Source organism: Falco cherrug, chromosome 2, assembly GCF_023634085.1.
Source record: "Falco cherrug isolate bFalChe1 chromosome 2, bFalChe1.pri, whole genome shotgun sequence".
Taxonomy (NCBI): domain Eukaryota; kingdom Metazoa; phylum Chordata; class Aves; order Falconiformes; family Falconidae; genus Falco; species Falco cherrug.
In genome coordinates this window covers 16,364,395-16,380,123 of record NC_073698.1, presented here as the reverse complement: position 1 = coordinate 16,380,123, position 15,729 = coordinate 16,364,395, and the positions used below count along the sequence as shown (strand labels likewise).

At 41.4% G+C, this 15,729-nt stretch overlaps 1 protein-coding gene across 3 annotated transcripts in view; it reads left to right on the top strand.

Annotated features, from left to right (window-relative positions):
• Positions 1–15,729, top strand: part of PDGFD (platelet derived growth factor D) — a 148,196-nt gene that overhangs the window by 82,460 nt on the left and 50,007 nt on the right. For 2 of the 3 annotated variants that reach the window (XM_055703197.1, XM_055703195.1), the window contains exons 2-3: positions 4,087–4,291; positions 8,388–8,568. In XM_055703197.1, coding sequence (XP_055559172.1) covers positions 4,087–4,291; positions 8,388–8,568 — 386 coding nt within the window. The remainder of the gene's footprint in view (positions 1–4,086; positions 4,292–8,387; positions 8,569–15,729) is intronic. The other variant, XM_055703196.1, reaches the window with a different exon arrangement.

The following is a 15,729-nucleotide window of genomic DNA, read 5'->3' as shown; positions in this document are numbered from 1 at the left end:
TAAGCGGAAAAGAAAAGAGAGATTAGTTCAGATGAATAAAATATAGAGCAAGCTGCTTCCCAGTCAGTTCAGACTCTCTGCAGGGAATTGCCTTACTGCAAAGGATGTCTCCCAGCCTCCTTCCCACTCATCTTCCTTATGAGATCGTTTCCCTCCCCCAGTGCAAGGATGTCTTTGTAGCTCCTGCCATCTAGAATATCCTCCTTCTATGTATTGCTTAAATGGCCTTTTTGCCTTATGACTTAACACCTACTTTTATTCATTGTGAAATGATTTTATATGCTTTTTAGTAAATGTGACAGGCAGTGTATTACCCACTGTCGTCTTTTATTTGCTCCCATAAAACATTATGGAATACAGTTAGTATGTGACATTCAGGACACTGTGTAATACTGCCTTGTATTGCATCGCAACATGGAACAGTTCGGTGCCTTGAAAGAGGCACTGCCTTTTCCTTTGCCTCCATCTTTTCTCAAGTGTCTTTTTTTGCTGATTTTCCCCATGGCCAGCATCTGGTTTCCACGAGTTCCCCCAGTGTATCTGATGGACACAATGTTTGTTTGCTTGGAAAGGGTTCGTCATTTTAGTCTCACATCTCAGTTGCTACAAGAAGCACAGGAGTTGCTCACATCTCCTCAAGCTGTTTCTCAGACTGGGTTTGTGTTGACTGTGTTCCTGTGTCTGTCTAAACCAGTTAACTCTGAAAAATCCCACTGAAAATCCCTTTAGAAAACTCCAATGCTTTTGGTTCCAGTCCTGACTACACCGCTTCAGGTTGTAATTCAGTGCGCTGGGAGAGAGGTAAGAGGGAATCAAGCTGTTTTAGAGCTCCTGAAGAGCCTACTCCAGCATCAGGTGAAGGCTCTGAGTGGCTTTTCATTTCATCCCATGTGAGTTACAGGAACAGTATTTATGGCCGTTTGTGACAAACATACTTTTTTCATGTGTGGAAAAGGCATATCTTCATGTTTTAATATTTTTATATCCTCTGTTTTACTATACTGAGCATTCTCTCTCCAGTCTTTCCTCCATAAGGACTTTATAATTACTGCATTTACCATGATATACATCACAAGACACTGTGCTTCGCTTTTTAAGCTTTTTAACATGTGTAGCTTTATTTCTCCACTTACCTGTTCAACTTGGGTGCTGCAGAGCTGCACTAGCCATTACATTTCAGCACTGATCTTGGTCAGCTGTGAGTGACTTGCTGGCAGAGCATCTCGGTCTGTGGGATTCCAAATCTAAATTGAATGGAAAGCTGTGACAGAGCCTGTCTTCTTGGGGTACAAGAATGCTGGTAACATACTTTCTTATCTGGTGTGCTGAGTTAAGTGCACAGAATTTTTGTTTGGGGGTATACATATGAGTACATTTAAAAGGTACTGTCCCTAGCGCTCTAATCTCAGCAGCTGACAACTCCAGAATAAAGCTTGTACTGGGACTGGCTGGGAAAAGGGAACCTTTCACTTAGAGGCACGAACCACACTGAACCACACAGTGAAATGCGTGCTGATGGTGGGGAAATGATGGGTGACAGTTTGCTGTCCAAGAAAGAGCAAAGTACTCTTAGATATGGGATGAGTTCTGCCATGTTTTACTGTGGGAAATTTTGTTCTGACTTAGGGAATGGTTCTTTCATTCAAAAATTCAGAATTTGCTTTCATCAGAAACTGGTTTATTTTTATCCCTTTTCTTGGGCATTTTGGACAAAGTGCTGTGAAATATCGTGTCCTCGTGGGTTTGCTGGGTGTTCTCAGGGTCCAAAAGTCCTCAGCATTTCAGTACAAACTCAGGAGTGCTGGCAGGACATTTTGTTTTGTTCCAGATTAAGGGAAAAAACCCGAGGTTTATTTATTTATTTACTTACTTATTATTTATTTATTTATTTATTTATGGGGAAAATAAAATAAAATAGAAAAGAGACCTGAGTGTAGATGTTCCTGATGAAAATTGCAGCAAAACTGATAGGTGGGTGGCTTGTATTTTCACTGAATTGTCACTTCCTAATGCAAATTGTTTTGTCAAAACATAGCAAAACAAAATATAACAAAACAAAACTGGCTAGTTCTGCCCTTGGTGAGCTATGGAGTCAGGGCTATGTTTGCTTAGAAAGGGTGGCTCAGGGTGTGAGAACATTTCATTTTGAATGAAAGCATTTTAGAAAGATGTCACAATTAGATCTTTGGAGCTATCTTTATCTTCCAAGTTTCAGGTTGTTTGGAAGCTAGAATTATTACCCTGCCAGAAGGGTACAATGAGCTGTTGACACACAACTACGCTTTCCTTACAGCTGTACGCAAGAAGCCAGGAACCAGTGAAAAGCAACCTGAAAAATAGATGTACTTACCATGAAGTTTGTACCATTTCTCTTGGTTCCCGTTTTCCATAAGCATTTATGAAACAAATATATTTCTTTTTATAAGGAGCTTGGAAAGCTTCAGTCAAACATTAGATTTTATTTTAAGAGAGAAAAATTTTATTACTGCGTGTGACAGATGGCTGTGGCTGGTTGCTTACTTTGGTTTTGTATTTCCAACATTCATAGAGTCGCTTGGTGAGAGAAATTTCCTCCCCCCATTTGCTCTTCCTCAGCAGCCAAATTCAGAAGGCAGTTTTATATTTCTGTTGCTTATAGTGGAACTGGAGGTTGGCCTGACATTCAGCAGAGTACCGGGGGTGTTGTTCAGTTTAAGATTTAGATGCTGGTGTTTAGGTGTTGGCCTGAAAGCAAGTGTCCAAGTTCCTGCAGTAAGCAGAAATTCGGCCAGTGCAGTTGGGTGACTGCCTCAGGACCTGTTCACGTGTAGCTCCCACCGGCTGTGCTGAGAAGGTGCTCAGCTCGCCTATGCACAGAGATGGCTCCATGAGACAGCACAGCTTCCACGGGGACTTCTGCTGGGAGCTCCTGGGTATGCTGCTGGACCTCCCTGTCCTCATGGAGGCCAGGCAGGAAACCATGCTATGTCTTAAATGGCGTTAGAAATCTCTCTGTGAGTAACTGAACAGAGTCCTAGATCCCCATGCACTATTTGGGGAACACAGATAGTTGTCTTACAGGTGGAGGTTCAGATCTGAGTCCTAACTGGGAACTGAATCCTGCCGTGATCTACGTATTGAATTAGAGCCTTCTAATCCTCCATATTTCACCACACTGAAGTTGTCAATGCACAAACAAATTAGTTGTTTGCAATTCTTTGATGCTGGGAGCCAAATTCCAGTGTCAGTTACAGCTGGACAATGCCAGTGCATGGTGCAACTGGGAAGATGTTTTGACTTTTAAAGAGCTGGGTCTTGCCACAGTTCCTGTTGTCCTTGGAGTCAGGGATTTACAGCAGCTGAGGCTTTACCTCAGTATAAGTAAACTTCAGGAACAATTGAGTTATTTGCTCAGGCAGAAGTTGTGGAATTTTAATTAAGTAGAGGCTTGGCTGTTTGTCTGGAAGTTACTCAATAAGGGGGTTGGTGGGACAGTTTCTGACTTCAGTTACATTGGTGTAAGCATGGAGCAGCTATTTGTGTTAATGATCCATTGACAGCAAATGATTCACACCATATAAATAAAATCAAAATGTGGCCTAACACATGCTTCTGGGAGGAAACACTTAAGCACAATAAACAGACTCACTTGTATGCACTTTCCTGCAGCCTCTTAGTGCTGCTTTTGTCCCGAGGTCATTTCTCCCCAGAGCACCAGATTTGGGAAGCAGGGCTGTTTACCTTTTTACATTGCTCCGTCTCACTTCATTGTTCTCAAGCTTGCAGCTTTTGTTGAAGTTTAAAATCTGTTTTAAAACCAAAATGGCGAGAATTAAATTATATAATTGATATCAATGTAAAAGTAATAATATATTTATCATAAAATAAAGAGTCTATGTGGTTGCGAACTGTTGTTCTTAGTGTTTATGGGGGGTTGAATTAAGAGGAAATACACTGTACTTCCTATTCAATATTAACTTTTCCTAGACCCAACTTTTTTTAGACTTTAAATGCAAATTATTTGTTCTGTGTTATAAACTGTTGTGTTTTTTGCCTTCCTGTAACTGGAACAACATACTAATTTCTACAAGTTGTGACTACTAACAGAGAGCAATCACCTCACAGACTTGTACCGAAAAGAAGAGACCATCAGCGTGGCAGGGAACGGCTGCATCCACAGTCCTCGCTTCCCCAGCAGTTACCCCAGGAACCTCCTGCTGACGTGGCGGCTCCACTCGCCGGAGAACACCAGGATCCAGCTGGCTTTTGATAATCAGTTTGGCCTGGAGGAGCCTGAAAATGATATCTGCAGGTGAGTGGTTAGTGAAAGCTTGCAAAGGGCTCCGTAGTGCCACCTTTGAGCTCAAGGATGTGGCCGCTGGCCTGAGACTGCGAACCGAAGCTTGGGTGTCTCTGACTGGGTCTAGGATAGCTCTGCTTGGAAAACAGACCTCCAGGGGTCCCTTCCAACCCAAACTTGTCTTTGAACTTATAAATAAGCTGAGCTGTCCTGGACTTGGAGCATTTTTGGCAGGTTTTAGTATTTCTATAACATTTTAAGCATAAGGCACTTGTATGCTCAAATCCAGCTACCTAACAAGGCAGGTACTGCTTTAAAAGAATTCTGTCCTCTGCTCCCTCTGTCATGTTTCAGCCAGGCAAAAGCCCTCTTTTACAGTAGGTAGAAGGCTCTGGGAGGTGTGAGTGAGTAGGTATGTGTTTATATTGGAGTGTGAGGGACAGATAAAAATACATTGAAAAGTAGAACTATGTTCTTCAATTTATTTGTTTCTCTTTATTGTTACTCCTCACTGGTACAGTTTCTTTTAAAACCTTCAAATATAGGTCCACAAACATCAGTGTACACTGCATACTGATATATCTAATAAAGTATACTCTACTATATCCCGGTTGCTTTGATTTCCCTTTTTAAGCAAAAGTGACCATAATCTCAGTTGATCTGGTTGATTAACCCAGATGGATAAACTGCTTTGCATTAGCAGAGCAAAGGGGTGAATCTTGCCAGCACTCACTAAAACGGTGCAAATCCATGGAGTTTTTGGTTTATATTTCTTTGATTCAGCTATCTGTTCTGTGGGAGAGAGCAGGCTCAGGATTCCTCTGTGATACTACTTACATAAAACGCGCAAGTCTCAGCTACCAGCTGTCTGCCTGATCATGTTATTACTTACACTTTATCTATGCAGAGAACTGGGTTGTTAGGATTTCTGCACACCCAGCCTCTGCTTATCTTATCTTCTTTGTCAATCAATTTGCATTTATAGGGTTTGGCAGCTCTGTGCCGTTTCACAGGGTGGATTTTTTCTTTTTTTCTTGTTTTGCTTTGTTAATTTTCTAAGTTACCAATAGGGAGAACCATTTCTGCAGGTTTGTTTTCCATTTAGTAATAAAAGAGTGCAGGCAGAAACTGGCTCTCCTTCCCCGTGCCTTGATGGTCTTGGCAGCTGCTGCTCTGCTCTGGTACTGTTGGTCCAAGATCAGCAGCAGCAGCAGTCGGTAAGGACAGTTACCTCCTAGCACCGCAAACGCTTTCCCAGATTGAGAGCCTAATGCATACAGAAGCGGCCTGTTAATATTTACATAGTGGATAAACTGTGGCTGACCTTAAAGCATTGCAACTTTGAAACAGAAGTCTAATTTACTGTGGAAAAAAAGATGAAGTATTCTCTGTCAAGGGCCATTAAAGACTGTGGCATGGTGAGGGGAAGTCAAGCTGTTAGTGGCGCTATGGGTTTGGGGACCCTCTTGGAAGACAGTCTGCCTGCTTCTCCCAGAGCAGCTAATTTAGGATGCGGAGAGAAGTGTCTATAGAAGCTGGAAAAATATCACATCGTTTATTGCAATAAAGCTTTCCCTGGTGTTCCTGGAAGACCTGTATTTGCATAGTACTACTTCCAGAGTGAGGAGTTTCTCAGGCAGACAGCTTGTGATGGCTTTAAGCCTGTTAAGTACTATGTTCATGGTTAGATTTTTTGCTAATGCTCACTATGTTTTTCAAAACTAGGTCCTTTCTACAACTCCAGTCCCTGACAATCCCTGCAGTGCTCCTTTAGAGAGACAGACAGGCACGTTTTAATTTAAATTAATGCTGAGAGCTGAACATGTGCTTGAATGCTGTGCATATTGGACAAGTAATTCAGGACCTCTGCACCTTACCTTCCTTTTGTACTTGCTTTTCACCTTAAACTATTTTTTTACAGAAACTTCCTAGTGTTTGCTTTCAGTTTTTCATTAATGCTAATTATTGTAATTTGCATACTATTAAGACTGAACTGATTGAAATGCATTCAGGCTGAGGAATGAAAAGTTACACTTTAGCAGAGCTGTTTTAGGAGGAGGAGAAATATTCAAGGTTTTACGGAATTTTCTAGAAGTGCTCTTAGCATTTCCACAGGCACTTGATAAGAGATGATTCTGAAAAGCAATTAAATTACCCAGCCTCTGAGGCTTCTTAGATGCAGCGAAACAACTGAGATTGCACCTACTTCTGTGACTATTGCAGCAAATCCTTTGCTATTGAAAATATAAATAAACCCTGAAAGCCCATGGATTTTCCCCATTTTTGCTAGCAGCTAGTCTGGCTCCTGGCCTCAAAGAGTGGGGAGGTCAGTCAGGACAATTTTCACCAAAGCCTACAAAGTTATCTTATGGACTCAGTGACCTTAAAGGTCTTTCCCAACCTAAATGAGTCTATGATCCTGTGCTGAAAACTCTGTAACCCCTCAAGTTAGAATAAGCATTCTCTGGCTGCTGTGCTGGCCGTGGGTAGTGGTGGATGCTCAGGCCGGCAATGCAGAGCGCTGCCCGGGTACCATGTCCATCACCATGAGGGAGGGGGAGCAGAGGACAGTGGAGGGAGCTTGACACAAAGTTTACCTCTGTCTGAAACTAAACTTTGTCATGCTACAAAAAACATATGTTTCAGCAGAGCTTGGGCAGATTTAAGTGATTTTGTTATGGCGAGTCTGTTATTTTCTGTTCTCTGCAATTTGAGGTGGGTGACTATAAAAGCAGCAGTGCTGATGTTCTCAAGCCGCATAGTACTTGCGGGTATTTTTTTTACATGGGATCTCAGCAGAAAAAGAAAAGCAGGACTGTTATTTACAGAGCTATTCAGCTCCCACAACTGGGCAGGGAGATGGGTGCTTGGCTCACAGACCCAGGGGTAGGGAGCAACAAACACATTGCTGGTAAGAACTGGTTAACAGTCTTAAACTCCATTTTTGGAGGGAGCATGCGCTTTGATAATAAAAAACTTTCCTGGTAAAGACCTCCAAAGTTTTAAGGCTTAACTTTACCATAAAGATGGCAGCTCTCCTCATCTCTCGCTGCCTGCACTTAACCTGCCCCTCTTGTCTTCACCTCTCCCTCACTGGCCACAATGTGTGGGGCCTAATTCTGGCTCCACAGATATCGAAGAACTGGTTTTCTCATAGACATTGTGAGACCATGACTTCATTCTCTGCCCTCCTTATTCTTCAGCTCAATAACTGAACTCGATATATGACCCAAGCAAGCAAATACACAGGCTGCGGCAGTGAGTGCTCTCATTGTGTCCCCTCATGCCTGGGGTTCAGTGCCTGCTGCTCCTGGCAGAGCCCTCTTTAGGCTCAGGGTACCACGACTGTGGCACGGGTGCCTGGCCAAGGTGTGACCTTGCAGAGGGGAAGATGTGCTGTTGTTTTTCCCCTGGTGACGGCACCCACACAAACAGCAGAGGACTCCCTGCTGCAGCACACAGAGTGCCAGCCTGCCCTTTTCTGCTTGAAAGCTTGAAATGAGTCTTTCCAAACCAGCTAGCAGAGGCACCGTGACACCTACAAAGAAGGTCCTAAAAAGCACCTTTCAGCAGCATGCACTGCCCTGTGTCCTTCCAGCACCTTCCTTTGCTCCTGTCATGGCAGCAGCCTGTATCCAGCCCTCCAACAGGCATGGCAGGCAGGAGCCGGGGGCTGCTGCTGCAGGGAGTTGGGGGCCCACCAGAAAGTGCACAAGTGCTTGCAGCTGCTCAGCTTGGGCAGCCTGCCTTAAATAATATTATATCAGATCTCTAAATTATTTATCCACCACATGAAATGTAATGCCTGTGCTTACTGTGTACTAAACACATGCAAGTGCCTCTCATTAATATTTTAACGCGGTGGCAAATACTGTCTGTCATGTTCCAGAAGCCCAAAAATCAGCCATTTGAGCACTCAGGCAGTAACTTGCAGCTTAGCGTATTTTGTGCTACGTGAGCATGTCCACCATTTGCAATATTTAGTCTGATGTTTTGCAGTAGAAAACAGGGGACAGTTGTCTTTGTGTTTCCAGCTGTGCTCCTGTCTGTTTGCAAGCATCTTCTGAAACCAGAGTTATCAAAACTAATCCTTCAAACTGGTTCTCAGGTATGACTTTGTGGAAGTGGAAGATGTATCAGAGACCAGTACAGTTATACGAGGACGGTGGTGTGGACACAAGGAAGTACCTCCAAGGATAACATCAAGAACAAATCAGATAAAAATTACCTTCAAATCTGATGACTACTTTGTGGCTAAACCTGGATTCAAGATTTGTTACTCCCTGGTGGTAAGTCACTTATCTGTATCATGGGTGAGAGACAGACTGTAGTGTAAAAGAGCATCAGTACTTGAAGCTGAATGGCGTAGCTAACTGCATTGGATCAAAACACTAATTGACTGGAAGTATTTTCATTCCAACAACTACATTAAAACAAAGTATTTTTGGCATCCTGTCATTAAATATAAAATAAAGTCAAGTCCTGGCCAAGATTTACACTAATAACATGTTTCAGAAGCACTATCACTTTCTACACTGAGGCTGCACTGCCAGTGCCTTGACAGATGCAGCACAAAGAGCAAAAAAATGGCTGCTCTGTGAACTCCTTTTTTATGTTCATTTGAGGTCAAATAAAAATACCTTAGGGGTTTATGGCTGTGATTCTGAGTTAGATGCAGAGTAGTTTGTTCTACATGCAATAAAATTCTACGTGCAAGACAGTATGCTAAGGCTCAGGCTGTATTTTCAACCGCGTATAAACATGCATCTTTGTATATGCAGTGGCATTAGCAGTGTATCATGTACTGTTTCAATGAGATGAAAACCTCCTCTTTTTTTATTTTGGTTTTGTCTTTAGGGAGCAGGGATGCTCATTGCTCTAAGTAGATTTTGATAAAAATATCTATTCCTTTGTATTGTCCTGATTAATATTATAATGCTTTTGGTGCAGTGTAGCTCGAAAGAGGCAGACTTTGCAAACACTCAGGAAATGGTAAGCATTAATTTATTATACTGTCATAATTATGTTTTTATATCCGTCACAATTCTTATTCCCTTTTTATTCAATCCACTGTTATTTAACAAGAATAAGAAAGCCTGGAATACGAATAACGTTAATGCTATAACAGGAGACATCCACTGTTTGAGTCATTACACTTCAACCTCTCGGCTTTGCATGCTTATATGCCTATGTATGCTAAAAAGAGTCCATAAACAGCACATTGTCAAGGCAACTCTAAAGCTATAAAGACTGTGCTCCCTTGCATTTAAATTGCTAGGCTTCTAGTGGAGTAAGGCATTGCACTGTGAGTAAATCCTGAGTTATAATTTACTCTGATTTGAAGGTAATCTACTAAAACTAAAATGTAGGCAGAACAGTCTATGAGACCACTGGGCATAAAAATGAGACAGTGAAGCAGTCTCTCTTTACACTGCTTGTGTTTCAGTGCAGCCACAAAAACTCTGCTGCATTTAGCAAGCTTTATTCCAGACCACATACAGCTAGTCTGATAGTATTAGACTTTCCAAAAATGAATGTTATCACTCATAAGACACAGGAGACTCTGCACTAGAAGCTCAAAAAGGACTACTGTATTTATCTAACTTCAAAACTACGAGTAAACAGAGAATTTTAGTGTCTAACAAATCTATTCAAAAGAATACTCTCCCGGTACAGCCTCTGAATGGAGTGCTGTTTTATTTCTGAGAGAAGAGAACTGTACAGGTGATTAGTGGCATTTGTGAGATGGAGGATGATACGTAGTTAGCCGGTCTTCAGATTCTAAACCATCCAACCTAAAACTGCAGGATTAATATTCAGCAGTCTGCCCTTATTCGACAGTCCCCACAGTCACTTAGAGCTCAGTTCATAGATATGCTGAGCACTGCTGACCCCTGAAGGTTGAACTCATTGTGCGTTTCTAGGTGGCAAACCAGGGAGCATTAATGAAGCATGCAAAAACATATGGTATTTTGTATCAGATGAAAAGAAAGACCTTTACATTGATTTTTTTCTTTGCTTTGTAACCTTGTCCAGTACAAGGCTATTTTGGGGACTTTATTGGAAAGTGGTGCACAAGATATGTGCAAATCTTTTAAGTCCCTTGTTTTTTCTTATATGTGGAGTTCAAATCTGCATGGCAGTGGGGTTTTTTTTGTATATAAGACTGATAATTTTGCAGAGAAAATTGAAACAAGCAGTTTGGAGAGTTTGCTTAAGTTTATTGATCAGCTGCATCTCCTGAGCGTGGTGCCAGGATGGCTGCATGAATTTCTCCCCGTTACACATGCAGCCAAACAGCCTTGCTCTCTGGCCTTCTTATTTATGAATCTTCAAGGAAGTCAGTTAAGATCACTTCATTTGATGCAGATCAAGTTTTTACTTAGTTCAGCACTCTGCATGAGGCACAAATGAGACTTCGCAAAGCTTATCAGAAACATACTTCATTATTTTCATGTACTTGTGTTTTTGCATTAACTTCACATTTCAGTACCATTTAGAGAAACAAAAAGGGTTTATTTTGCTAGAGAAGATATAAATTAGACTTGTATCCACGAAAGTCACATTTGCCCTTGTAAAACAAGGCAAAGTAAGCAACCCATGTCAAATGAAGGGACTCAGTCACTCAGGACGGTGGGATTAGAATTCAAAGTGGCTCTGGAAAATTAGACTGAAAAAGCCACAAGGGTGATCTTTAGCAGGATGAGGTTGAAAGCCATATGGATGGATGGGAGTAATTAACTGTCCCAATATAAGATAAGGGACAATGGGCCAGGGAGCAAATCTATAAAATAAAGTCAGACCATCTAAATACAGCATTTATCTTTTGCTTGCCAAGGCTGGCTTTCCTCCACCTTCTTCTTCCTTCTCTCCGTGTCTTCTGCCTCTTGGCCCCTTGGCCTCTGCCCTCCCCTCTGTGGGTCTGAAGGACTAGTAACACTGGAGGCAGAGCCATGAGGGTGGTTTGGAGAAAGGGGTAGATCCAATGTGCTGCCTGTTGCCTGTCCCTGATCCACTCTTTGCCCATGAAGCCGTAGGACTCCCTGGGTTGGGAGCTCCAGGGTGGACCAGACTCGAGGAGCTTATGTGTTGAGTGTACCCCACTGCTTATCCCAAGTTGAGTAAGAGTCAAAAGTGTCCTAACATGGCTGGAAAAACTCATTCCTACACTGTGCTGTCTGTAACAGTGCAGAAGTACGTTAGTACGTGCAGCCGGTGGCTCGTGTCTACAGACACTTCACATTCAAAGCCCCCAGTTGTAGCTGTGCAGTTTGTTGGCTTAGCCTGGGTATCCACACAGAGAAATATCTCCCTTGAACCTCTTTAAAAATTGTCTTTTCCTTCAAGCTTCACAGACCTGGAACAAAAATGGTCTGGAGCAAGCCCTGGACAACTATTAGGCATGAGCCTCACTTAACTGCAAATTTGTTTGAAATTCCTCCCTGCCATTATCACTTAAAGTGCTTATTTCTCAAACATTTTTTTTTTCTTGATTGAGTTGCCTTAGAAACATTAATTTGCAGTATAGAAAGCACTGAGGTGTTCCAGTCTTTTTTTCTCACATGTTACATAATTTCTTACTCTAAGGACACAGCGTTTCACAACAAACACTATAGAAATGTGACACAGAGGAAGATGAGTAATCTTAGGTTACTTACACCGTTGCTGGAAGGGAGGTAGGCACTGTCATGAGAAAGGCCCCCTGGGTTGCACACTTGAAAGTAGGTGATGTGAATATTCCACATTGCCACAAATGTAAAATTTTATTCCACCACCGCTTGCAGTGCAATTACCACAACCGAGGGATCTTGCGTGTAGCAAGTAAGTATTTATAATTACTGAAAATACTGCATCCATTATTTTGAGATGTAGGAGTGCAAATGAAGTTACACTGTTACATATGGAAATAATCTTCGCTTGACTGATGTCATTTTATACAATCTTTTTTCTTCTGAAGTGAAATTCTTCCAATGTCCTAATTCTGGAAGGGAATGTTAACAAGATTGGACCCCATGTTTTACAAGTACATTAGCATGGACATTTACTAAAATAATCTAGGAACTCATTCAGGAACATGTTCCAGCAATAAAGGTGAATGTTTTGAATTAAAATTCCCAACCCTGCATCTAGTTTCATTTTAATGAGACAACTAGAAAGTGTTGGATTCCATTTACTCATTAAAAACATTATTTTAAGTTTATTAGAAAAGGCACATACCTGTTATACAATTAGAACAGTAAATTGTTATTGCCTTACTAATTGTTCCGTTAATCCTAAATGAAATCCTTATTTTGGAACTTTGACTAAAGTCATTAGTGGAAAAAAGGGCTACAAAAAAGCTAGGAACATACATGTATGTATATGTGCAAACATGCATTTATACAAGGATGTAAGCTTTAAAAAATATAAATCTTTTTACATGTATACACATATATATGTGCTTTTACCTTTCATTTCTTTCTAATACAGTGCGTGACTAGGAAACATCACATGGCATTAAGAGCAATCTTAGCTTATTTGGGAGTTGCAAACCAACAATGGTGGACATGCGGTGCTAAAAAGGACAACATAAGTGCATTTGTCCCAGGATAAACTTATGTGCCACTATGCGTATCAGTGTGTTAGATCATGAGTAATTTTTGCTTGTTTGAAATGACATTTTTTTGAGTGAAGGAGCCATAAAGAAATTAATGGAATGGAGTGGGAGGAACTTTGGGTTTTGATCAATCATGTGGAAATTCTATAGAGAATTAGCTTTCTGCTAAACAACCAGGCTATACGCTACCACTCTTATGATCAAAAACAGAACATTGGTCACAAAGTGGGGTAAGACATCACAGTCAGTCTAATAAAATTAAATTACTTTCCCATGCAAAAAGTATTGACCAGTCAAAGTTGGTTCAAATACTGAAATAACTTAAACTCCTTGATATTTGCCTATTAAGCTCACAAGAAAACACAAGAAATTCAAAGCACAATTGGAAAATGAAAATGGGCAGAATAAGAGCCTGATCCCGATCCTTGTACTCACAGTCACTCTGAATTACGCGACAGGCTCCCTGTATTTTGCCAGTTTTGTTTGCACAAGTACTGCAGCACCAGGCTGCAGGATTTTTAAATAAGTCAAGAAATAAACTCCCTTGTAAGAGTGAACATGATCGGAAATTGATACAGCCATCAGCATGAATACAAATTCATAAATACCACAGAAAATGATTAATTCTTTATCATTAGCCACAGACCTGAATCCAGCCTGGAAGCTGGATGAGTCTTTGCTGCTGTGCTTCTCTTTTAGCTTGTCACTTCTTTTACAGAATAGACATTTCATTTCTGTCTTCAAGACAAAATATTCTGCCTGAAAACCCATATAATATATCACATGTGACAACAGGCATGATAATGATGCATGAATACCTTCTCTGGTTTTAGATAATCCACAGATGGAATCCCAGTAAGTTGCTGGGGGTACAAAAGGAGAGGAATCGGGGTGGGGTGGGGGGATGTCTTGGTTAGTAAAGTTGTTGTACATGAAATAGATCTCACAATGAAGAAGCAAGAATTTAGACATGGAAGCTTTATCAGTTGTTCTTCTTTCACTTTTCCTCTGATTTCAGTTTTGATTGCCTGTCTATGCTAGACAGCAAAGATTTTTTATAAATACAACCCATGTGCAAAACTCATAACAATGAAACTTCTATTTTCTTAAATTCCGGCAGAAAACTATTTTCTGTGGGTTTGCTCAAGGCATACAATCCTCATAAAATTATCAGCCAGAGGCTCATCTTTCAGGAGAGAAGTTATTAAGTCCTTTCTAATTAGATAAAAATTGCTCAAGATCTTTAACATTCCTTCCCAACTTTACATAAACAGAGGATTTAAGAGATTATCTGTGCACAATTTTTTTAATTTTTTTTTTTTTTTTTTTACTTTGGAAGGTGTTTGGAATGTTCTAAAAAGCAACATAAAATGACAGCATGTTAGAAAGAGAGATTGTGCCTCATTGTATCTTGAGACATGGAGCATCTCAGAGTAATTTTATATGGGGAGGAGGAATGCTTTCCATTTAATGAAGGTTCCTGAGAATCCAGCAAGCCTCAGTCTGCTGCTTGATTCATCTCGCAGGATCTAACCTGTCCTTCAGTAGGGTTTGATGAAGAAAGGAAGGTGGCGTGGTAGACAAGCCAAGCAGTACGGTAGGCAGGGACATCGCAGTTGTCCCAGAACTCAGAGCAGAGGAAAAGATGGTGAAGGATACAAAAGAAGCAAAACTGGGTGTCAGATAGGTTGGTGATAAGGAAATGGCATACTTGGGTTGAGAAGGCACGTCTGGAACAAGCAGTTTCACAGGCAGCATTGGCTGCCTCAGGGGTAGCCGAAGTTCCTAACCAAAAGATTCTTTCCAACATTTGCATCTAACCAAGAGCTATTTCTCCTTCCAGTGTCCTATCACACCTTACAAAATCCCAAACATATACCACCTAACTCCTAAGTCTTGCCCATCTCATCTCCTCAGGTGGAAAAGCTTGCAGGTTTTCAGGTCTGAGACCCACCAGCTGAATGCCACGTATGAGTGAGAGGGAGCCTGGGGGCTGCAGCGAAAGCTATGACCTGACCTGGCCCAACACTCTGCAGTCAGTTGTCCCAGACTACATCTCCTCCCAGTTTTCACTAGACTGTGATCCTTCTCTTCTGAAGGTCTCTTCTGAAGGTCTGATGCCCCTTCCACGTTTACTCTTGTTGTCTTAGGCACAAAGATTAGTCCAAATCCTTCTCCTATGTGACTGAATTTTAAGTTTCATTAGGATTCTCCCTGTCTTGTGACCTAATTTCTAAAGCCGTTTGTAAGTCAGAGGTGACACTGATAAGAGAATGGTAAAAAAAAGTAGGTTTCAGGGAGAAGAGGAATCACCTACCAGCTTGGCATCAGAGGATGCTACAAGTACTAGAGGGAAGGACTGTTATAGGATCACCCAGCTATGGCAATGAAACATGGCAGCAGCGAAGACCAGAGGGGATAGTTTAGTCCAAGTTCAGTAATAAAAGTAATTGTGGGTGAGGCAAGCACACACAGGGGAAGAGGCAAGTCCGCAGAGAGAGAGAAGGCAGAAGGCAGCAGAAATGCCAAAACAAAATGGTCAGAGAGGCAGAAGTCCCCAACAAGCAAAGATTCTTGAAAGCTGAAAGGAAAAATAAAAAAGCCGAAGGACAGAGAGGTTGTGACTGACAATATCAAATTTAGCAAACACATCACGAAAGGTGAGGAAGAAGCCTTCCCTCTCTATATATCAGATGTCCATGTGTCAACATTTCATGTTCATAGTAACATGAAAACAGTTTCAGTTGGACTGAAGAAGGTTGAATGCCAATTAAGGAAACATTTTTAACAAGGCAATGAAGAGAAGAAGGGATTTGTGGAAACAAGTGGAGTTGTGGCGGCATGGTTAGGAAGG